We start from the raw sequence: 24,500 nt of genomic DNA, 5'->3' as shown, positions 1-24,500 counted from the left end.
TAAAAACTTGAATGAGATTCAGCCTACTGTGCTAGAAGTTAATTATATTCGCACCAGTAAGGGGAAGAGTAGAGACTCAAGAGAGAGATAGAACTTGTTCACAGAAATTTACATAAAGATAAAAACAACCAAGGACACATGCTATTTTTATAATCAAAGCTGTTCACAGTACGAAATGAGAGTAAAAACAAAAGGAAGGAAATTGAAAGGTTTGGTAATGGCCAATGACAGAATAAAGAACAGAAAGACACTTTGGAAGATCCCCCCCCGGAACTGAAGGAGGGACACAAAAAAAATTTTTTTTTTTGAAAAAAGTTTTAGAGGAAGGGGAACTTTTGTTGAATTTTGAATAAACAAAATTCATTATTCAATCACAATTTAACAAGTTAAACCCTGAAAGGATATGCTTGCATCCTAGTATATATTATATATATCTTGACAAATATAGGATACAGTGATTAAGAAGAAAAATTGTGTATATTTCAGTGTAAAAGAATTGCTACTAGATTGTATATTTGATAGTGAAGTTTGGTAAATTTTATATTACTTGTTAACATTGATATATACAAAGAATTGCTGTATAAATTGCATGTAACAAAGTGAGAACACAAGGTCATAGTACAAGAGCAAACCATTGGATTAAAAAGTTGCCCCAAGCGGTCTCACGCGCATACGGCACATGGAGACCTAAGCTGTTCGGAGAAGACGCTACGGAAGCGAGACTCATGTGTACATATAAAAACGTGATGGGTGAACAACTTAGGTTACAGAGAGTACCGGTAGGGGGTTAGTATAAATTGGTTAGGAACCCTCCCCCCCCCCACACACACGAGGCTTTTTTGGTGGTTTTCTCATCTCGATCGTGTAGTTCGCTGGGAGTTCTGCTCTCACTCCTGGGTAGTAGCAGTCAGAGATGGCGCATAGTAGTTGAAAAGGTTGCAGGTCTCAAGCCCTATGATGAAAGGATAGGCGTTTTACACAGATAGTAGGCAACTCATGGGAAAGCTCAGTGACTCAGTAGCAGGCTACGCGAATGCAGAATCACCGTTCACCAAGAATACTCTTGACCTCGATATACTAGCAACGTGTGGACCAACCAACGATCGCAGGAATCCCAGCCGTAAAACCGACTGAAAGGAAAAGAAAAAGAATCAGAAATCGAAGGGACAAGTATAAAGGATATCAGGTACAGTATTATAACCTTTTTGTCAAATAATGTGTGTGAGGAAGAGAAATTAACTGTAATTTAAGAATTAAGGACTGTGATTAGAATAAAACAGGACTATAGTGCTTTCATAAGAGTTAGACAAAGGACAAGGAATGTTCTTTACATGTGCTGATTGATAATTATGTTTTAAGAAGTATTGGAGTGTCTTTATTTGAGTAATTTAGTGAAAGTCTGAAGTTTAATTTTTGTTTTATGATCTAAGAATGCTAGATTATGATTCTTTTTGAGAAGTGTTTCTATGATATTCATATTTGTTTAAAATGTATGTAAGTTGTTTTGTTTAACATTCTAATAGTAATGATTGATTGTTCTTTGCACTGTATGAAAACAAATATGATGAATAAGCCTTTTGCTATTTTTAATTTGATTGCCTGTGTCTAAGAATCCGATGCACCACTTGTAAATTATTCAAATTTAAGCGGGAGGGAATAAACGATAGTTAAGGTCATGACTGCAAACAAAGGTCAATAGGTGGTACATCTGCAAGTTCACTTCTTGATTGGGAAACTTTTTTCTTAATCTAAGGGTTCTGGGTGGCACAGCAATAAAAAACAAATTTTCACAGAACTTTAAGAGATGCAAATTTCGGAGGCTTTGTTACCTAGGAATTGGTTCGACCTTGACGCAATTCCTTTGTGTTCTCAATAGTACCACGTGACATCCAAGGAGAGGTATACTATACAACATATAGATATATAATAAGAGAATCAAGTGTGACTTTGTTGAGCACCTATGCTGATTCTGCCTGGATCTTTGATCTTGTCTCCAAAATTTTGGATAACAGGAAAAAGTCACAGGGGTTAAGGTTAGGCATTGGGGGGAGGGGGGCGTTGAATGACTCGTGTCTTTTGAAACCCAGTAAAACTGTCAAACAATTAGTAATGTGTGCGCAGCATATTGTCATGTGGAGAAACCATTCTTCTTTTGCTTCCATTGTTCTTCTATTTATCTGGATGTTTGTTTCAAATTCCTTTCCTTAGTGAAAACCTCAAGGTAAAACTTGTTGAATGTTTGAAATGTATAATCAAATTAGCAAGCAAATAAGAAAAGGATGACATTATGGATGATTTTTAATTATGGCAATATAGACTGAGATGATGAGATAGCAACCATAAGTAAAGAAAATAAGTTTCTCGAGTTTTTGAATGATAACTACCTCAGGCAGTATGTAACAGAGGGCACATGAGGATTGATATCCTGAATTTGATTATCTCACCAGAGGATGTTATTGTGAATGATGTGCCAAATCACTCTCCATTTGGTGAGAATGACCATTAAGTGATCACTAGTAATGTGAGCACTTCTATGAGGAAAGGGTATGTTTGGAACTACAAGGCTGGTGATTATGAGAAGCTAAGGAGACCACGTGTAAGTGTAGCATGAAATGAGAAGTTGGGTGAAAAAGAGATTAGGAGAATACTACTTGAGTGATATTCAAGAACTATCTAGTAGAAGCAGTGCCTGAATGTATTCCAAGGATCAAAAAGTTAAATAAGGTAGATTTTAAATAGATAAATGAAGAGATTAAGTATTTGATACAGAGGAAAAGGCATTAAGGAGGCAACATAAGATGAGTGGTAATAATCAGTTCCACGATGATTACAAAAAACCAAGCAAGAAAGATGACTCAGTTGGTAAGGGTAGAAAAAGTTCACTATGAGCAGCAGAGTTAGCTAATGAAGCCAAAAAAAAAAAAAAAAAAATTTCTAGGGGAATATTTCAATATGTAGCAGCAAAAAAAAAAAAAGAACGATTATGAAAGGATGACATTGATTGGAGAAAATGGTATAAGAACAACTGCTGCAGAGAATATAATTCAGAAAATTTTTTTCGTCTTTCATTCTTGTGAATGATATCCACTGCTCTCAAACTATCATGATAGTTTGAGAGCAGTGGATGACAATGAGGAAAGAAGACAGACTGTAAGTGAGCAAGAGGTATAAGGGGAAATGAGCAAACTTGATGTTAATAAGGCTGTGGGACTTGATATATCACTGCATATTTTGAAGGAATGTGCCAGGGAGCTGACAGCTGTTTTGACATATTTGTTTAATATGAGTCTTACATTTCATCAAGTTTCAAAGGAATGGAAGAGGGCAAGATTGTGTCACAATCTTGCCTTCCTTCAAGAAAAGGAGAGCAAGATTGTGCCACTTCATAAGGGAGGTGATAACACTCAAGAATCTAATTATAGGCCTATCTGTGGGTCAGTTTTTGTAGGTTAGTGTTGGAGAGGCTGGTGAGAACCAGGATCTAGAATTGAGTTGACAGTGGTATTATCTTTGATGGACAGCATGGATTTGCTAAAGGACAGACATATTTTAGTAATCTACTTACTTATTACATAATGGCTTTGATGGACAAAGGAGATGGATTCATAGTATTATACTTAGATTTTGCAAAGGCTTTTGATGGATTACTGAATGATAAGTTGATAGTCAAAGTAGAAGAGATGAGGTTGGATATTAGAGTAGTGCATTGGATTGGAGATTGGCTATCTGATAGGTATCAGCAAGTTGTATATGGGGAGAAATGTCTTCGAAGTGAAAAGTCACTGGTGGTGTACCCTAAGGCACACCACTAGTGACTTTTCTCTTCAAAGACATTTTCCTCATAATTTATCCCAACTTTGAATCATCTGCAAACCACTGAATATCCCCATCCAAATCATCCCAAATATCATTAACATACAGGTTAAACAACGATGTCTCTAAAACAGAATGCTAATGATATTGGGGATGATTTGGATGGGGATATTCAGTGGTTTGCAGTTGATGTAAAGTTGGGATGAATTATGAGGAGTAGAGCAGATGTTTTGGCCTTACAAGATGAGTTGAATAGATTGTGTGAATGGGCATGGGAGTGTGGATGACAGTTCAATGTTGCAAAATGTAAGGTTTTAAATTTTGGAAAAGAAAGATGGGATGTAGAATTTACGCTTGGTGGGGATATTGTTCGAGATGGAGAAAATAAGAGTTCGTTGGATAATGCTGGATAAGGATCTAATTATAGGACACATTTCCAAAATTGTGAGAATAATACAACCAATTCTGGGAATGATCTACTTTAGTAGTACACTCAATGAACAAAACATTAGTAATAGGGTGGTGGGAAGTTGACAATGGCATCTTCCATACTGAGTGAAACGTACCCAAACTGAATTAGACGGTAAATAGGCAGACATCGGGGCTTCCCAGTAGTGTACTGCAATCGACAAACATGGATAAATGTGATGATCTTAGCGATTTTGATCATTGACATATTATTGGTGCAAGGCAGATGGGTCATTCTCGCCCAAGTAGTAAAAACGCTAGGGTTCTCGAGGGCAACCATTTCAAGGGTCTGCCAGTAGCATACCATCAATGGATGTACCAGTGCCCAGCTAGCAAGTGGAGGCTGACCACACACCATTGACCGGGTTTGACATAGACTGTCCAGGCTTGTACAGCTCAACCACAGGGCAATGGTGGCACAAATCATATCAAGTTTCACTGTTGGAGGTGCAAACAGTATGGTGTGCGCAACATACCATGGGATGCAGGAACCGATGTCCTAATCATTTACCACTATTGACAGCTCATCATCGGGCATTCTACCTCGCCTGGTGTTGGGACCATCAAAACTGGACCTCTGCAGAGTGGACCAGAGTCGTGCAGTCTGATGAATTCCATTATCAGTTGTACCCAGTGGAAATTTTATGGAAATTTTAAAAAAGGGCTTGCATCGTCAAGCAAAAAAAAAAAAAAGGAAAAAAAAGGCCTAACTTAGCTCTCATAATACTTATATTGCAACTTTGTAGAGCTTCTGACAGATATGATAATTCCTATAATTCCTATAGGATATCAATCAGTAATACTAGATCTTTTAAAAATTCCAAATTGAGAAGTCTGTTTAAAAAGCCCTTATATTTATTGTTCGATGCAAAATGCTTGCATAAAGCTGGGTAATTTCTCCACAAAGCAAGAGCCGTTCGTAAACTGCAAACTGCCCATCATGGTCCAAACACATGGCCGATCTTTAAAATTTCGATACCAAGGTCTTTTGCAATCGTATTTAATTCTCATTGATTTTTTGGTGATTGATGTTAAAAAGCATATAATTTATCCATATTTATTAATTTATTCATATAGAGTTTCCTCCCTTTTCTCCCTCGTCCCTATTGGGGTGAGTTGAGCCCCTCATGGGGGTTCAGTATTTATGGCTGTAGATCTGTGTGTGTTTACAGGGCAGGTTTGCCTGTTTGCAGGATGAAAAACCCCAGATAAGCTGCAGGAAAAAACTCTGCTGTCCATGCCCAAGACCAGCTAACTTGGCTATGGCTGAGGAAGATCCTTAAGCTTCTCACGTCGGCGATGGGAATCGAATCCAGGACACTCCTTCCCCAGGCATATGGTTGCGAAGCGCAAAGCCACTAGGCTAACCGCTCTGACATTTATCCATAAATATTTCAAAATGATTTATTTCTGTAATGTTTTTTATCGAATCGTCTAATGCTAAGTGTAAATTAAACAAGAAGAACAAGGGGCTCGCAAATTTGAGAAAAATTTAAAGGGCTCGCTCAAGCCTCTTATAGCTCACCACCGGTTGTACCAAGCTGACTGGAAGATGCAGGTGTGTGGCACCCCATCGTGCCAGGTCAGCTCTTTTCAAGAAAGTGGTGGCTCTGTGATGGTTTGGGGGAGCCTTCTCATATGGCACGTTAGTTTCCTTAGTGTGTCTGGAGAGGTCCGTAAATGCTGCAAGCTATTGGAATGTGCTGGCTGATCCCCTATTTTCATGGCCTTCATGCATCCTGCAGCCAATGGTCTGTTGCAGTAGGACGATACATTGCCTTCCCCGGCCACAGACACCCAGGTATTGGCTCAAGGAACACTCATCTTGGTTTGGGACCATCCAGTGGTCCCCAATGTTCCTGGATTTAAATCCAATTGAATCTTGCTGGGATGCTGTAGAGCAAAATATCAGATCCATGTGTCTGGGACTGATGTCTGTCGGACAATGCTGCAGCAGGCATGGCTAGAATTATCTCCATCAACCCTCTGACATCTGGTGGAGTTAATGGCTCAGAGAGTACAGGCTGTTTTTTGTGCTAGAGTAGGACCGACTGACATTCTATTAGATAGGTATATCTAACGTTTTGTCCATTGAGTGTATTTTCAGTTATTTGTATTGCTCTAAACCAGGGGTCAGCATCCTTTTCAGACTCGCGGGCCACATTCAACTTTTATTTTTAATAATCGGGCCACAATCGTTTAATTAAGAGAAAATAGTGAGTGAAAAAAATACTACATTTATCAATTTTTAATATATCAATCTTAAAAAATACAGAAATATTTAAAGTACGAGATATGAAACTTATTGAAAGTTTATTATCATGTAAAAAAAATAATATAGTTTATGCATCATAATATGTGTGTCTCCCTGTTTAATGTGCCTTTTGTGATTGTTTTCCATTAGCCAAATTATCTATATTCACTTTATAATCTGATGTGCAAATTCGAATCGAGGCATGCAAATATTCATCAGTCAGTCGAGAAGAAAAATTACATTTTCTAAAACTCATTGTAGAAAATGCTTGTTTGCAAATGTGTGCTTCCAAATGTGACCATCTTCTTTATGAAACTGATTAATCCTTCAAATTTTTTGCTAAGCATCGATACAATTTTTCAACATTTTCTGACGAAAATGCGTTCTTCAGTGTTTCATTCTGTTCCAAAACTTTCTTCTGTAGTTGGTTTGATACGTCATCAATGAAGACATTAAAAGGGTTCAAAAATAATCGCATTTTGATGCTATTTTTATGAAAATCCACAAATCTTGTTGAAAGTTCCGTTTGTAAATCTTCTATAATACCAACAAAATTTCCTTTTGTGTTTGCCATCCAAGTATAGATGCAGATTTGCAACATATATAATAATGTATGTAGATTTTATTCCATCATATGTTTCTTCCACAGACATAGTTTGCCCTACAAAAGAGTTTATGCCAGAAAACAGTTCGACTAGTAATTTACCTTGGCCCTACAGATTCACGTTAAATTCATTAAGGTAACATGATGATTAAGATGACATCCTCACCTCACTAGATGCAACTTCTTTATACACCAACGTGGATGTCCCCAGAACATTAGACATCGTACACACACTTCTCATTGAGGACCACACCCTACACATACGCACAAAATTAACACCAAATGACATCATTAGCTTGATCAAACTCACAGTATCCGCCAACTTCTTTAAATTCAACAACTCCTTATATGTTCAAAAATTTTCGGTCTCCCAATGGACCAAAACATCAGTGGAAATCTAGCAGAATTATTCCTGGCACACATTGAATCACTTCTACTCCCCCCCCCCCCCCCCCGGCATCACCTTTTATGGCAGATACTTAGACGATATTCTATGCATTGGCAAACCCTCACACATCTCCGCCTTACAAACATCCCTCAACGATTATAGCAACAGACTACAATTCACCATGAAAACAGAACAGAACAAATCCATCAATTTCTTAAACCTGACTTTAATCAGAAGCCATAACAGGATAGCTACAAAGATATTCCACAAACCCACACATATCGGAAAGTACCTCCATTTCAATCATTCACCCATATTCCGTCAAAAAATCTGTCATCCTATCACAATTTATCAATGCTTACAAATTCTCAACCAACAGCAATTATCTTAACACGGAACTAAAGTATTTAACACAGGTTTTTAAAAATCGCAACTACCCCACACATCTAATAAATTACGCGAACAATACGGCAAAATCCCGTCTTAACAATAATACTACCAAAACAGACTTCCCGACACGTATGGTCATCAAATTGCCATAATCCAAAACACATACGAAGCCTACAAATACATTTTCAAAAACACGGACTATGAGCTAGTATTCACAACAAACCAAAAATTAGCAACTCTCCTAGAACCCACTAAATCTCTCACACACAAAGAAATATTCGAACACCACAACGTAGTCTACAAATTTCCTTGTCAAAAAGACTGTGACGTCACCTACACTGGCTCTACAATTAAGTCTTTATGGACTAGACTACAAGAGCACTTCAGGGATTACAATATTCCCATTCCGGAATATCTGAATCAAAACAACATCAAAAAGAAAAACAAAACAACGAGTACAGGGAAGACAGAAATTGCAGCTCATGCCCTTGAACTAAACATATCCCCCAAATCAACAAGGCCATAATCATAGACAAACAAGACAACGAAACAATGCTTAGAATATCCAAAACTATCGCCATGAAATGCGATGAAAATTCTATCAACGTCCACCACCCCTGCCTAATTTCCAAATGTTGGACGATCCAGAACTTACAAATTAAACCATGCCTCCGGCCATGTAGCGACCACAAATGCCCTAATTTGGCAGATGCAGCTTGCAGCCTTGACATAGCCCTACACTCATTCCCACAAGGTTCCGATGACGGTCAGACGACGTCCGAAACGGTCCACACCCTGTTAACCCCTGTCCCAGTTTCCACATAAGGATATTCTTCCCCTTCATTCCCCCCCTACAAAAAATGCGGCCCTAAACAAAATAATATATATATATATATATACATTATTAATAGTAACCCGGGTTTCCAATCTTATTTCCCGCGTCAAAACGCACCCCCATGTCCCCCCCCCCGTTTATAAACAACCTTCAGCAGGATCTTGGAATTGGAAGGCATCATAGAACCAAAAACAAGGTATGTACAAAATTTTTTCCACCTCTTTTATTCTGCCATATTGCCTTCTATACTCGCCTATAATGCCCTAAAATATATATATATATACCCCTTTTTTGAGTAATGTTAGCCAATGTATTAAAATAAGGGACACTCCTAAACAAAAACAGGCTATAATAGCCATAATTATATTAATTCATTAAGGTACATTGTAATATCTACCATAAATGCAAGAGACATAATCCATTTTTATCCGATAGTTGTGAGCAGTATTTTCACGTTTCCTCATGAAAATATCTATTTCTTCATGTAAATTAAAAATTGATTTTAGCACAGCACCTCCACTTAACCATCTAACAGCTGAGTAGTAGATAACGTCTGTACACTCCGACTCTTTCTATCGAGAATTCTTGAAATTGGCGGTGTTTCACACCGTTGCTTCAGATGTAATTTACAGTTGTATCATGATTTCCATAACATCCTTCATTGATAGAAATAGAATACCCCCATTTTCAATAAAGAAGTACTTGCTGTTCCATTTATCATTAAACTTCTTCCTTTATCTGCAATTTTACGTTTTCTTGAACCCATTTTTGAAATTATTTTTAACAAATATATATCCTCTGAAAATAATAGTTGGATTTATTGAATTATATTAAAAGACGGACCAGGAACACGATTGCAAAAGTGCGCCAAAATCTCGGTTGTCGTCTGATGAAGTCGTTTTTGTTATTCCCACTCATGATGACTCACACAATTAACTGTTGCACGGCAATATCACGAAATATAAAATTCTTTTTAATTTATTATTTATATTATAAGATGCATTATTTAAATAATTCAACATGCGGGCCACATGTCTTGTAAGTATGGTCAACCTATTATGGGCTGCCAAAAATGCACGTTTGGGCTGCATGCGGGCCGCCGGTTGCAGACCCTTGCTCTAAACCAGTGTTTATTAAATAACTTAAGGAATTTACAACATACAAAGGATATAAATTAAATTAAACTTTAATCTATATTTCCAATATTTTGGCAACGTCACTTTGCCATCTTCACAGGAACTTAAAATAAAGACACGTTCACGCAGGCACTACACACAGTAAATGAAGACGAAGCAGGAAGCTATTGTTTCTCCTAAAAGTCCCGATGGTCCAAATTTGTTGCGGTTTGGCATGTTTCTTAGGGATGAGGCTGATTCCATGAATAGCCTTTCAAATTTGAATTTACTACGGTGTATTACTGTGGCTTTCTTCCACTATTCTGTGGCGTTTATTCAGAGCATGGTCTGCAAGACCAGAGTGGCTCTACTGCTGAAACCAGTGATCCCCAATGTTCCCGGATTTAAATCCAATTGAATCATGCTGGGATGCTGTAGAGCAAGATATCAGATCCATGTGTCTGGGACTGATGTCTGTGGGACAATGCTGCAGCAGGCATGGCTAGAATTACCTCCATCAACCCTCTGGCATCTGGCAAGACCACCAAAAACCAACATATCCAATAAGGAATATAAATCTCTGCAGGAATTGAAGAAAAACAAAGAAATAGTAATCACCAAAGCAGATAAAGGTAACACCACAGTAGTACTTAACCAAACGAATTACAGAGGTTAGCTTAATGCTCTATTATTAGATCGGGCTACTTACCTTCCTATTGAATACAATCCCACCAACTCACAAATTAGAAAACTCCATAGGCTCCTTAAGAAGGTCACTTCTTGGCCTGTAGAAGTTACTAACAAATTAAAACCGTTTAACTCTATACCCCCCCCCCCCCCCGTATATATATGGACTCCCAAAAATAAATAAAGAAAATGTGCCATTATGTCCCATAGTGGATGGCATTGATTCCCCCACATACAAATTAGCTAAACATTTGGCCAAAGCGCTCACACACTATACTGGCAACACACCATCATACATAAAAAAACTCAGTCCACTTCAAAGCCAGCATAGGAAACCTTACACTCCAATGTACTGACATAATGGTCAGTTTTGATGTCTCCTCCTTATTCACAAATGTCCCACTCAAAGAAACCTAAGAGCTAATACAAGCTAAATTTCCTCCCGATATCTCAGCCCTATTTCAGTTCACAATGAACTCAGGCTATTTCGTTTGCAAGGAAAATTCTACAAACAAATAGAGGGGACAGCCATGGGTTCACCACTCTACCTACCCAGCCAACTTCTTTATAGAGACTTTTGAAGAGAAAGCTGTTGATGATGTGTTCGCTATTTGGCCACATGGCACTGATACACTCCTCTCCTTCCTAACACACTTAAACAACCAACACCCCAGAATCAAGTTTACCCTGGAAAAAGAGAAAAACAACAGCCTCCCTTTCTTAAACATACTAGTCACCTGCCAGCCTGATGGAACCTTGGTTTTCTCAGTTTATAGAAAACACCCATACAGGCAGATACATTCACCAACAATCCCCCATCCCCCCTCACAACAATATGGACTTATTAACACACTACACAACAGGGTTAAACTTATCTGTTCAAATGACAATGCCCTAACCACAGAACTAAACCACATCCTCAACACTTTCTCAACCAATGGCAACCCCCCCCCCCAAAAAATCCCAAAAATATTGAAACCAGTACACCACAACCCCCCTCCCCCCTTCACAACAAGGATTACTCTAAATCCATCACCATTCCCTACATCCAGAGGCACCTTGGAAAAAATCAACAAAATTCTAAAAAAACATGACTTGACCTCTTGTTACAGACCATATAGAAAATTGGCAATCCCTTATCTGCTCCACTAAAGACCAACCACTTCCACTAGACCTACCTGGTGTACACCAGGTCCCTTGCATCTGTAAGCTGTGCTACTTTGGCCAAACAGGCAGGACAGCGAATATCAGAATTTCAGAACACAACGACTACTTTTGGTTTGACCAGTACAGCCACTCTGGTCTTACAGACCATGCTCTGGATACATGCCACAGAATACAGTGGCAGAAAGCCATGGTAATACACCATAGTAAATTCAAATTCGAAAGACTATTCATGGAATCAGCCTCAGTCCTAAGAAACATGCCAAACCTCAACAAATTTGGTTGCATGAGACTGCCCCAAATTTGGGAGCCTTACATCAGAAGACTTTCAGCCAAACTGCCAAGAATACCTACATAGCCCGCTAGGGGGCACCATCAGGACTTTTAAGAGAAACAACAGCTTCCTGCTTCGTCCTCATTTACTGTGTGCACATGTCTTTATTTTAAGTTCCTGTGAAGATGGCAACGTGATGTTGCCGAAATATTGGAAATATAGATTAAAAGTTTCATTTAATTTATATCCTTTGTACGTTGTAAATTCCTTAAGTTATTTAATAAACATCTATAACCAAAGTCTAAGCCTTTCTACGAGAAACTGTAAACCAGTGGTTCTTTACCTGTGTTCCCGGAACACTTGTGTTCCACGAACTGGTTACAGATGTTCCGCTGGTGAAAGATGTCACATGACATAGTTCTGGGTGTAATCGGTTACTCTGAATAAAAATGTCGAGGAATTATTTCTGTTATAACAGAACAATTAACAATATTGGAAGAAAAGATTTCAAGTTACTTTCCTTCCTTAAATACACACAATTATGATTGGATACGAAATCCATTTGGCACAGTTAATACATCGAGTTTTTTCGTTAGTGAATTTTCGTTACAAGAAGAAGAACAACAATTTGTTACCTTGTCAATGGATCATACTCTAAAAATGAAATTCTCTGAAATAACTTGAGGAATTTTGTAGTTTTGTCCAAGCTGAATACTCAGCTCTCTCCACAAGAGCACTGAAAAATTTGTTAAGTTTTCAACGTCATATTTCTGTCAGCTCGGTTTCTCAATATTAACACCTATAAAAAACTAAAAAGCATGAAAGACTTACTAATATAGACAAAGAGATGAGGGTCGCTATATCACATATTAGGCCTGATATTGCTGAAACCTGCAAAAGCCGACAAGCTCAAGTAACGCATATTAAAGTAAGTTCCATTTTTATAAAAGGCAAGTCCATGCATATGTTTATTGCTAGTTTTATTATCCTAATGCTTTTGGTGTTCCCCAGATTTTTATTATAATCAAAAGTGTTCTGTGACTTTGAAAAGGTTAAGAACCACTGCTCTAAACTGTATTTAATTTTATTTTTTATGATCATCATGTCATTTTTTTTCCCTTGAAATGAAATCCCATTTATACGCACACACACACACACACACACACACACACACATGTTCTTGAAAGTTTATTTTTCACTTGGTTAGAGTATAATAAATTTAACTTAATCCTTTATCCAAGTGTGAGCAAACAAAGTTTGTGCCTGAAAGTATCTTCAGGACTGGGGTAAGGTGGTACAACACCAGGACACTCCTTGCAAAGGTGGAGAAAGCTACCAACCCTCATATCTCAGTATCTCCTATAATGCAAAACACATCTCCTTGCAGATATGTCTAATGTTATGCATTAAGGGAAGGGCCACAACCCAGACTAGTTTCGACCTTTATTGAGGTCTCTTCAGTGGGAGCTGGGCCCAAGTGGAGATACCAGGCAGAAGCATTAGCAGGTCATCTCTACCTGTATGAGTTGCCAAATGGTGTGCCACCCTTTTTTAATAAATTACTCTGGACTTAGAGAAAGATGCTGAAAGTTTATTTTTCACTTGGTTAGAGTATAATAAATTTAGTTTAATCCTTTATCCAAGTGTGAGCAAACAAAGTTTGCGCCTTAGACATATCCGCAAGGAGATCTGTTTTGCATTATGGGAGATACTGAGATATGAGTGTTGGTATCTTGCTCCACCTTTGCAAGGAGTGCCCTGCTCTAAATCCAGAGTAATTTATTAAAAAAGGGTGGCACACCATTTGGCAACTCATATAGGTAGAGATGACCTGCTAATGCTTCTGCCTGGTATCTCCACTTGGGCCTGGCTCCCACTGAAGAGACCTCAATAAAGGTCAAAACTAGTCTGGGTTGTTGCCCTTCCCTTAATGCATAACATTAGACATATCCACAAGGAGATGTGTTTTACATTATGGGAAATACTGAGATAGGAGTGTTGGTAGCTTGCTCCACCTTTGCAAGGAGTGTCCTGGTGTTGTACCACCTTACCCCAGTCCTGAAGATACTTTCAGGCGCAAACTTTGTTTGCTCACACTTGGATAAAGGATTAAACTAAATTTATTATACCATCATGTTCTGGCTAAGGTAACACCAGTCATACCATCTTGCATACTTCTGATATTTCTGCCATTATTGAGCAAATCTAACAGTCCATTTGAAGAACCACGAGTAAGCATATTTGTATCATTATTTACCGTATATTCCGGCATATAAGTCGACTTTTCAGCATTGAAAAAAAGTACTAAATTTTTTAGGTCGACTTATACGCCGGGGCAAAATTGATTGCTTTCCAAGAAAAAACTAGTACGTATCATACTCTGTTAAATTTATTAGCAATATACAAAAAGGGTAAATAAGTAAAAATATTTCAACTTATATCAAATTTATTTACAGAAAAAATTATTTACATGTTATATAATTATTTATTTACAAAAGAAAATAGGTAGATAACTACATAATTAAAATTTAATTTTCCTGTCTGAATGTATGAAAAGTTCATTGTACTCTAGTTCTGTAATTTCTTCTGGTATATCGTCATATAAATTGTATTCGTTTTCTCCATCAGATTAAGAATCATTTTCGTCATCATTGTAAACAAAATCATCTTCCGAGCCATCTAATTTGTTAGATATAGCATATTCTTTAAAAAATTTTTTACTGTATCTGGTTTTATTTCATCCCATGCTTTCGCTACCCATTCACACATAATTACCAAAGACGCATGTTGCATTTGTCCTCCTTTTGTGTAACTTTTCTCTCCTTGCATCCACGCATTCCACTGTTTTCGTAAACTGTCTTTAAATGGCTTGTTTATACAAACATCCAACTGTGAATTTAGTGAAGTTAACTCACTTGGAATCACTGCCATATTAGTATTATTCTCTCTTAATAAAGATTTTGTGCTCTCCGTTAAATGGGATTCGAACATGTCCCACACTAAAAGACTATTTGGTTTTTTTAATGCACCTTGTCATGTATTCCAAATATTTTTTATCAACTGCTTAACTCCTGCTTTGTCCATCCAACCATTCTCATGAACATGGACAAAAACGTTTCTTGGAATTTTGATCTTTTGCATTGTTTTTCTTTTAAAAATTATCATAGGTTTTAATTTAGTACCAGCAGCCATACATACAACTGTGAAACAGCTTTTTTCATGTCCAGTTGTTTTTAAAGATATAGTTTTACTTCCTTTCAATTCTACTGTTCTATTCCCTATCATGTGAAACATAACTGGAGTTTCATCCATATTTCTGATTTGAGACAATAAATAATTTTTTTGCTTTCTTTTAGCAATTATAAATCTTTTAAAACTTAATAACTTATCATCGAAATCCTTTGGCAGCTTTTGTGCGTTTTTCGTTTTAAGTCGAAGCACTAAATTTTTCCTTTCCATAAACCAGCTACACCAACTCACTGTAGCTTTGAAGTTTTTGCTGTCCTTTTTATTTTCTTTGTCCCACTTCAAAGCAAATAAACGAATATTATTTCTCGTTATAATGAGTCCATTTTGGCGATTTTGTCGAACCCAATCCGCAACATTATTTTCCAGAATAGGCCACTTGCAAATTCCTTTCCGTAATGCGCACTTATTTTTTGGCATTTTCATTATTAAAGTTTCATTTTTTCTCCAATCGCGAACTAGTTTTTCATTTACTTCGAACTGATGTGCAGCAACACAGTTAGTATTTTCTTTTGCAAATTTAATCACTTTGCACTTAAAACTCGCATCATATTTCATTCTTTTAAAAGGATTCATTGCACTTTAGGTCACTATTGGTCAACTGGTCAATATGAAAAAGAACTTTTTCGAGTCGACTTATACGACGAGTATACTATAAAAACTCAAAAAAATCCAATATCGACTTATACGCCAGGTTGACTTGTACGCCGGAATATACGGTACTTATAATGATACAAATACCTCACCAGCCATATCCTCATCAAACTCCCATATTACTACAATCCTTTACTTTTTTGGACATGACTGATCCTACACTGTTTACGACTGTCATACCTATGCCATTTCTCTCTCTCTCTCTCTCTCTCTTTGCACAGCTATTACTTCACTATGTCAGATCCAAATGTCACATTATGATCATAAGACAGCATTGTTACCAATAGGTCAGAAGATGGGTGTATGTGTGTATTTATATATATACAGTTCTCAGAATTACCGTATCTCTCTTCTTTTCACTTTAATATGTCTAGTCGTACTCTCCATCAGCTGGTGATAAGTTTTGTATTTTGGATCATTTGTCCTTCTACATGACCACGAGTCTGGTTGTCACATTGAAGGACAGATAGTCCAGAAGTCCCAGGTCTGTACCAAGAGAAAAAAAAGCTCCATACCATTATTACATCTCTGCCACCAAACCACATTTGGTATTATTTGCTCCAGAGGCATCTTCCACATTTGCATTCACCCAGCCAGTAAATGATGTAGTGTAATATGTCACTCTCTATCTTGACTTCTGATGTTCTGGATACCATTCACAATGTTCTTTGTACCAGCATGGTCTTACACTGTTGATTGCCTTTTGATGTTTGGCTTATGTGCAGTTTCCGTTCCACAGGAATTTATTGCAGTTCTTCGCACGTTGTTGTACAGCTAATGTGAAAACTCCTCAGTGGTCATAGTTCCTATTTTTTTCATTTCCTTTGAGTAGTAATGTTGGCCACATTTATTGGATGATGCAGTCATTAATGCACCTTATATTTCTTCCTATGATAACTTATCTTTCAAAGTCTGTAAGTTTTTGTCCAGTTGCCTTATACATCATGTAGTATAGGCAACAAATGATGACAGGAATATTCACGGCGGTATGATAGACTCTAAGACAGGATTGTTTCAATACTTATTTTAAAATAATGTAACTTAGAATGAAATCAATTTAAATTTTTAAACTTCTGAAGAGTAAAAGCAAGTAGTTTATATAATCTTTTAATTTTACGACTATATACTTTCCATTGCTTATTTTCAGCCAGTGATCCAGACAAACATAAGTAAGAGAATGGTACAGCAAGCTTGTGTAAGGATTGTCCACGCAGAACATCGCATAATATGTTTAAATAAAAAATTGGATGCTTGTCTCTTAGAAGTGGCTACATCTACAGGTAAAAATTCATTGCCTACAATTTTGTTCTGTCCTCTCCAGGTTTATTAGAGAACTGCAGTTTTGCAAGTGTACACTACTTTTGCTAAATAATGTAACATGCATTGCATAAAATTGAACTATGGCCACCTTTATCCAGAGTGGAACATAATCACACTACCACAGTGTAAAGATACATGCAACATAATGTATATATAATCATCATAATCAAATTCCTTATATGCACCTACCCTTATGGGCATACTACAACAATTGAGAATCTTTCATACCAAATTTATTACAGCAGTTATTCAGTTTAATCAGGGAATCCTGCAGGCTTGTACTGGTACTGGATTTATTTGTCTCATCTCTCTCTCTCTCTCTCACCTTTTTTGACTCGATTCATGTCATATGCCTGGAAAATGACTTATGTCAGTTGGAAGCATCACATTATCTCAAGTGTATGCATTATCTCAATGCATATAAACTGGCATTTATTCTTCTTGCAATGCAAACAACAGTGTCTTGCATAAATTCAAGTAGAACATGAGATAATACACTCAGACATGAGTCATTTTCCAGGCATATGCCATGCCCACACTCAGCCATCTGTGTAGGAAAATGGTGTAACATGATTTGTCACTCCATCACAGCCCACTGCTGTACTGATCAGTCACGATGTTCTTTACCCCAGTGTAGTCTGTACATTGGTTATTTTGTTGATGTGGCTCACATGCAACCTGGGTAACTGTTTTAGTCCCATTATATGCTTGCAGAATCTTTCTGTGCATTTGCAAAGTGGCATCCTCACATTTGAAAGAACAGACACTCTCTTTCAGCATAATAACACATAATTTCACTTCGTGTTATGTGCAATCAAAAAAAAAAGAAAAGAAAAAAGGATGTAGAAAAACTTGACTGGCCTGTCTAGAGATCTGAAATTTCTGGTCATGTCAGAGCAGTGTTCCAAATACATGGAATGAAGATCATATTGAAGGATGAATGGTTCTTCAATATGACCATTATGAATTAATGATTCATAATCAATGTCAATATCAGTATGTATGTAAACTTGACCCTGTGGTATATCTGTTTGCCTTATATAACAGTACTGGTCAAGAAATTATATTCTTGTTTGATCCTTAATCCAAGTGCAAGCCAGCAAAGATTGCATGTGCATTGCAGGCCTAGTTGGCCAAGTGGTTAGTGTAGCCACTCTCCAACCAACAGGTTGTAAATTTGAATTCTGCCATGGGCATAGCTGTTTGTGATTGTCCTTAGGTGGAAGTTAAACTTCATCGCACAGTGTGAGACCACTGCCCTGCTAATAGGCGGCCTGAAGTGGCTTGAAAAAGGTTCATGTTTGGTCTCTAGAGCAGGGTTTCCAGACTATATAAAAAATAAATTAAAAATACAAAAAAAAATGAAATTGATAAAAATAGAGAAAAAAAATTCTTAGTCCACCCATGGTGCAAACTGTAATGTAGGTTTCTTAATAAATTTTTGTGGGTGGGAACAACATAAAAAAAAGAAAAGTATCTTCACGACTAGGCTACTTGTACATAGTGGCTAATGACTTTACATTAAATTGTCTTAGTATCCTAGTGAGGTTACTGCTTTAACATTATGTAAACAGACACTGATGTGGGAACAGAGTTGGATGAATTGGTGGTCCTTAGGATATTGAAGAATCTCAATGTAAAAACAGCTGTGGGATTAGATGGGATATCGGCTAGGGTTTTGTGAGAATGTGCAAGGGAACTGGCAATGCTTTTAACTAGGCTTTTTAATTTAAGTCTCAGCTCTGGTAGAGTTCCAAGGGAGTGGAAAGAGGGCAAAATAATTCCTTTGCATAAAGGAGATTCTAAGACTGCAGTAGCAAATTATAGACCTGCTAATAGGAGGCCTGAAGTGGCTTGAAAAAGGTTCACGTTTGGTCTCTGGATCTCAGGAGTATCTCAATCAGTCAGTATCTCAGGAGTGATGATAAAAGTACTGGAAAAAATTAGTCAAAAAGAGAATTCAAGAATGGGTGGATAAAAATATGATACTGCATAAGGGGAAAACATGGCTCTGTGAAGGGTAGATTGTGTCTTAGTAATTTACTAACTTTTTATAATAGAGTAACAGATGAGTTGGATAAAGGAAATGGCTACATGATGATTTTGCTGGATTTTGCAAACACATTTGATAGAATACCACATGGAACTCTGTTATGCAAATTAGAACAAATGGGGATGGATATGACTGGTTAAGTGGATAAAAGGTTGGCTGCTGGACACATATCAAAAACTGGCATATGGAGGGGGTAGATACGAGGCAAAAACAGGTGACTAGTGGTGTGCCACAAGATTCAGTGCTGAGACTGTTGCTGTTTAATTTGTGCATAAATGATATAAGAAATAACCTGAAAGGAAATATTCAGTTGTTTGCTGATGATGCAAAATTAGGTAGAGGAATAGTTAATCAAGGTGATGTGGAGAGCTTGCAGTATGATTTAAGTAAGCTGTCAGTATGGGAAAAAGTTAATGGGTGTCAGTTTAATGTAGAGAAATGTAAAGTTATGCATTTTGGGATAAATGGATTACAAGTCGTGTATCACATTTATGGCACTGTACTCCAGGAAATGGATGAAGCTAGAGATTTAGGGGTAGACAGAGAGTTAAAGTTTAGAGGACATATTGCTAAGGTTACTAAGGTAGCCCATAAGATTACTTGGTTAGTGAAAAACACATTAAGAAGTAGAGATAAGGAGGTTGTTATTCCTCTTTATAAAGCCTTGATATGCCCACGTCTGGATTACTGTGCTTAAGTCTGGTTCCCTGGGTTTCTTGGGATGAGGAAGCGAGGGAGAGAATTTAGAGGCAAGCGACCAAGATGGTGATTAGCCTGTGTAATATTCCCTATGAGGATAGGTTGAAGGTGTGTGGATTGCAGAAGTTGATTGATAGGAGACAAAGAAGGGATATGATAGAAACATTTAAGTTGCTTAAAGGATTTTATAGGATAGATGCAGGGGAAATGTTTTGGCACTTGGCTGGAGGGAGCAGAACAAGGGATCATCCCTGAAAGTTGAATAAAGGTGTGGTCAGTAGGGGTGTAAGGACTAGATTTTTTGCTTGGAGAGTTGTGAATGAGTGGAATGGGTTGCCAGAATCAGTTTTAAGCACTTTGTTTGTTAATGGTTCTAGAAGAGGTATGATAGATTGGGTCTCCTGCGATGAGTCTTCAGACTCAGTGGAGGTGCCCATATAATAATAATAATAATAATCCCATAATGCAAAGCACACATCCATTCAGGAGTATATAATGCTGTGCTGAGTATATAATGCTGAGTATATAATGGGAAGGCCCACTACCCAGACCAGTTTCAAACTTTATTGGGGGTCTCATCAGTGAGAACCAGATGCAGAAGAGTTACTGAGGTTGAAGTAATGAAGAAGTCATATGTACTGTTTGGAAAGGAAGACAATGGACATCACCCCCCATTCCATGAGCAAGGTGCATTGTGCCATGTAACGTCACTTGTTTGTAGCTAGTAGAAATTTGAGGAATATGATGCTCCCTAGTCAGTACAAGTTGAAGTGGCTGTCAGAAGGGAACTAATGGAGTTTGAAAAAACTCCATCGATGCCATGTTACAAGCCTATCTGTTTGGAAAATTTTGGATAAATTTGGCCATCCCAGGTCAACAATCAGTGATGCCATGTGTGTGCGGTTAACCTAGTGGCTATGTGCTTTGCAATCATATGCCTGGGGAAGAAGTGCCCTAGGTTCAATTCCTGTCAACGACGTGAAGAGTTTCAGGATCTCCCTCAGCCATAGCCAAGTTAAGCGGTGTTGGGCATGTAGAGCAGGGTTTCCCCACCCGCCAGTTTATGAGGGGTTTTTCATCCCACAAGCAGGCAAACCGACCTCGTTAACACACATGGATACAGTCAGGAATACTTAAGACAATCCCTCCAGCCATATGTCTGAATTGTCAGCTATGCTGGTCCTGAGCACAGATAAAAATAGGGGGGCGATTGAGGTGGTGCCGTACCTCCCCTTAAAAGGTGCTCACAGCTGTTGAATCACCATACAAAATGGATGAATGAATGATGCCATACTGTGATGGAAGTGCAGGGAATCAACTGCGTGCTAGACACAGTGGACAACCCACCACACTCACCGAGCATTACCACAAGGTGCTATAAAGAATAATATAGGCATCGACTGGAACATGAATCTGCATGAATTTTTGTTTCCATGGTAGGGTGCTTAAGGGTCAAAGTTGTATAACTGAGCGGAGACCTCCACATAGCCTTTAAAGGAATGCGGAGAACCGACCATGGCTTCTGACCTAATGTCCAATCCTCACCTTCTCGTGGTGCATCGTGTTGGGTATCTACTTGGATACTGAACGAACGAGGATGAGCTGGCAATTTGGGATTTAGCCAACCAAATTGTATTCCTATTGGTTAAACCAAAATAAAAAATGATGGTATAACATGACAAAATTTCATGCCGACTGGGGCGTCGCCCGGTTAAACAAGGCCACCTTTGTTTTCGCCAGGGAACCAGGGCACACAACGAAAAGTCAGCTACTGGAACAAATCTAAAAACACACCCCAACTCAACATCACCAGAGTTAAAGATCGGTACTATCAACATAAGAAGCCTGAATGGCAAAGAAATGGAGCTAGCTGAGGAATTAGATAAGTACCAGATTGACATAATAGGGGTGACTGAAACAAAAAAGACAAAAACTAGTGAGATCTTCCTGAGCAATAAATACAAAATGTTATATTCAGGAAATGACAATCAAGGAAAAGAAGGAGTAGCCATAGTATACAACACAAAATATGAGGCTAATCTTCTTGAATGGCAGTCAGTCTCAATCAGTGTAATGTGGGCATATATGAGAATGGGGAACTGGACAATGAGACTTATTGTGCCTATGGTCCCACAGAAGGTTCTACTAAGGTAGAAGTGAAGGAATTTTTTGAGGCATTAGAAAAAGCAACTGAATCAATGAAAAAGGAAAAATTAGTCCTTGTTGGGGATCTAAATAGCAGAGTAGGAAATGATTATGAGACATACAAAAATATTTTGGGAAACTTTGGAGAAAAGAGCGTAGCTAATAATAATGGCAAATATCTGTTGGATTTCTGCTCAGGACATGGACTGGTTATTACTAACACCATGTTCCAACATAAAAATGTGCACAAATTCACATGGAGAGAAGAAGCAGGGAATAAGAAAAATCTCATTGACTATGTTATTGTTGATAGTGATGTTTTCTCCCTGGTGCAGGACACCAGAGTGTACAGAGGATTTGAAATTGGAAGTGATCACTATTTAGTCTTGAGCAGGATAAAATTGAATTTAATATTGAAAAGAATAACATGTAAGAAAGTTTTAACGTGAATAAAAGTTGAGCAGTTCTCAGATGTGAACTGTAGACTAAAATACACAAAGATCATTGAAGAAAAAATGAAAGAGTTTGAGAACAGGAATCAAACCTTAGAGATTCAGTGGCAAGCCTTGAAGAAAGCCCTGATTGATTCAGCCAGAGAGGCATGTGGTGAGGTTGTGTGCAAGGATAGAAAATCAGAACTCCATGGTGGACACAGAAAGTTAAAGAGGCAGTGAAGGAAAAGAAGAAAGCATATCAAAAGTTCCTGGCAAATAAGTCAGCTTTTACTCTTACAGAATACAGAGACAAATGCAAGAATGCAAAACACTGTGTAAAACTAGCTAAACAGAAGTCATGGGAGGATTTTGTCAAGAATATAGAAAATAAATATCAAAAAGGTGGCAAAATATTCTGGAGGTTGTTGAAGAAGCTTAGGAATGGAGGAAAGAGTGCTGTAAAAGGAGTTAGAGATGATAAAGGTGACATGAAAGCAGGAGAAAAAGATATCCTTGAAGTATGGAGTAATTACTTTGAAAAACTGCTAAATGAAACAAGCAGTGATGACAGCACAGTGATTAAAAACACTGACGAGGCATGCAGTCAAGAATACATATCCATACTTGAAGTAGAAAAAGCCATCAAAGGCTTGAAATGTGGCAAGGCAGCAGGAGTAGATGATATTCGACCAGAAATGCTGAAGTATGGTGGTATAAAAGTCTTACAGTGGCTGCACTGCATAGTTCAGAAAGCCTGGACAGAGGGACGAATTCCCGATGATTGGAGTAGAGCTCTCATAGTACCCATATATAAAAAGGGAAAAAAAACTGAATGTGAGAATTACAGAGGTATTTCCCTACTGAGTGTTCCTGGCAAGATCTATGCAAGTATACTTGAGAAACGGTTGAGAAGAATTGTGGAAGAAAAGCTTGGTGAAGAACAAGCGGGATTCAGGCCAAATTGAGGCTGTCAGGATCAGATCTTCACTTTACGACAAATAGTCGAGAAAGAATGGGAATATAACAGAGATCTGTATTTAAGTTTGTTGATTTGGAAAAGGCATATGACAAGATGCCAAGAGAGAAGCTATTCAATACGCTACAGTTATATGGTGTCATGCAGCATTATATCAAGCAATACTAGTCTTTATTTGAGTTGTAATTCAGCAGTTAGAATTGAAGGAAGTACAGGAAGATGGTTTAATGTTAAATCTGGTGTGAGACAAGGATTTGCATTATCGCCTCTGTTATTCATTATCTATATGGATCACATTATGAAAGAAAGTGGTATTAAACCTGATATCAGAATTGGAGATGTTAATGTGAGCTCTTTGCTTTATGCGGATGATGTTATACTTCTAAATAAATCCGCTACAAGTTTGCAAGAGTCCCTGACTAAATTGAATAACTGTTGTAATAGATATGGTATGAAGGTCAGTATTAAAAAGACAAAGACAATGAAAATAGGTAGAATTGTTGAAAATGTCGATTGTGTTGTGAACAGGGAACCTGTGGAACAAGTAAAGCATTTCATCTATTTAGGCACGATTTTTACTGAAGGTGGTAAATTCAATATGGAAATAGACAACAGAATCAACAAAGCTGGTATGATAGAAGTCAGTTGAATAAATTCATATGGAATAAGAGAGAAATTAGTCGGAACACTAAATTAGCTGTATACAAGACAGTGTTCAAACCAGTTTTAACTTATGGATCTGAGAGCTGGGTCAGAAGTAAAACACTTGACCAAAGACTAGAAACCGCAGATATGAGAGTCCTGAGAAAGATTATAGGCGTGAACAGATGGCGTCAATGGCAATATCATATTAAAAACGAGGATATTAGGAAAGAACTTGACATTGTCAGCATCCAGGAATGCGTTAGCCGAGCTAATCTCAGGTGGTATGGTCACTTAAACAGAATGGGCGAGGAAAGATTAGCAAAACAATTGTTCTCT

General features: G+C 37.7%; 2 protein-coding genes across 3 annotated transcripts in view; one reads left to right on the top strand and one right to left on the bottom strand.

Annotated features, from left to right (window-relative positions):
- The window catches only part of LOC150108711 (uncharacterized), a 374,396-nt gene that overhangs the window by 3,627 nt on the left and 346,269 nt on the right, over nucleotides 1–24,500 (bottom strand). The window contains exon 9 of one of the 2 annotated variants that reach the window (XR_016548147.1): nucleotides 865–1,130. The exons of the other annotated variant lie outside the window; for it this stretch is intronic. The gene's annotated coding sequence lies outside the window, so the exon portion shown is untranslated. Of the gene's footprint in view, nucleotides 1–864; nucleotides 1,131–24,500 lie in introns of those variants that run through there. 2 annotated transcript variants of the gene reach the window in all.
- Nucleotides 1–24,500, top strand: part of LOC150108712 (mitochondrial mRNA pseudouridine synthase RPUSD3-like) — a 216,560-nt gene that overhangs the window by 153,921 nt on the left and 38,139 nt on the right. The window contains exon 6 of the mRNA XM_090390945.1: nucleotides 17,040–17,172. Within this exon, the coding sequence (XP_090247071.1) occupies nucleotides 17,040–17,172 (133 nt within the window). The remainder of the gene's footprint in view (nucleotides 1–17,039; nucleotides 17,173–24,500) is intronic.

This window comes from Typopeltis vanoorti, chromosome 3 (assembly GCF_054136105.1).
Source record: "Typopeltis vanoorti isolate ZY-2024b chromosome 3, IOZ_Tvanoo_1.0, whole genome shotgun sequence".
In the NCBI taxonomy this organism is placed as follows: Eukaryota; Metazoa; Arthropoda; class Arachnida; order Uropygi; family Thelyphonidae; genus Typopeltis; species Typopeltis vanoorti.
The sequence above is the reverse complement of the archived record's forward strand: the minus strand, read 5'-3'. Positions and strand labels throughout refer to the sequence as shown.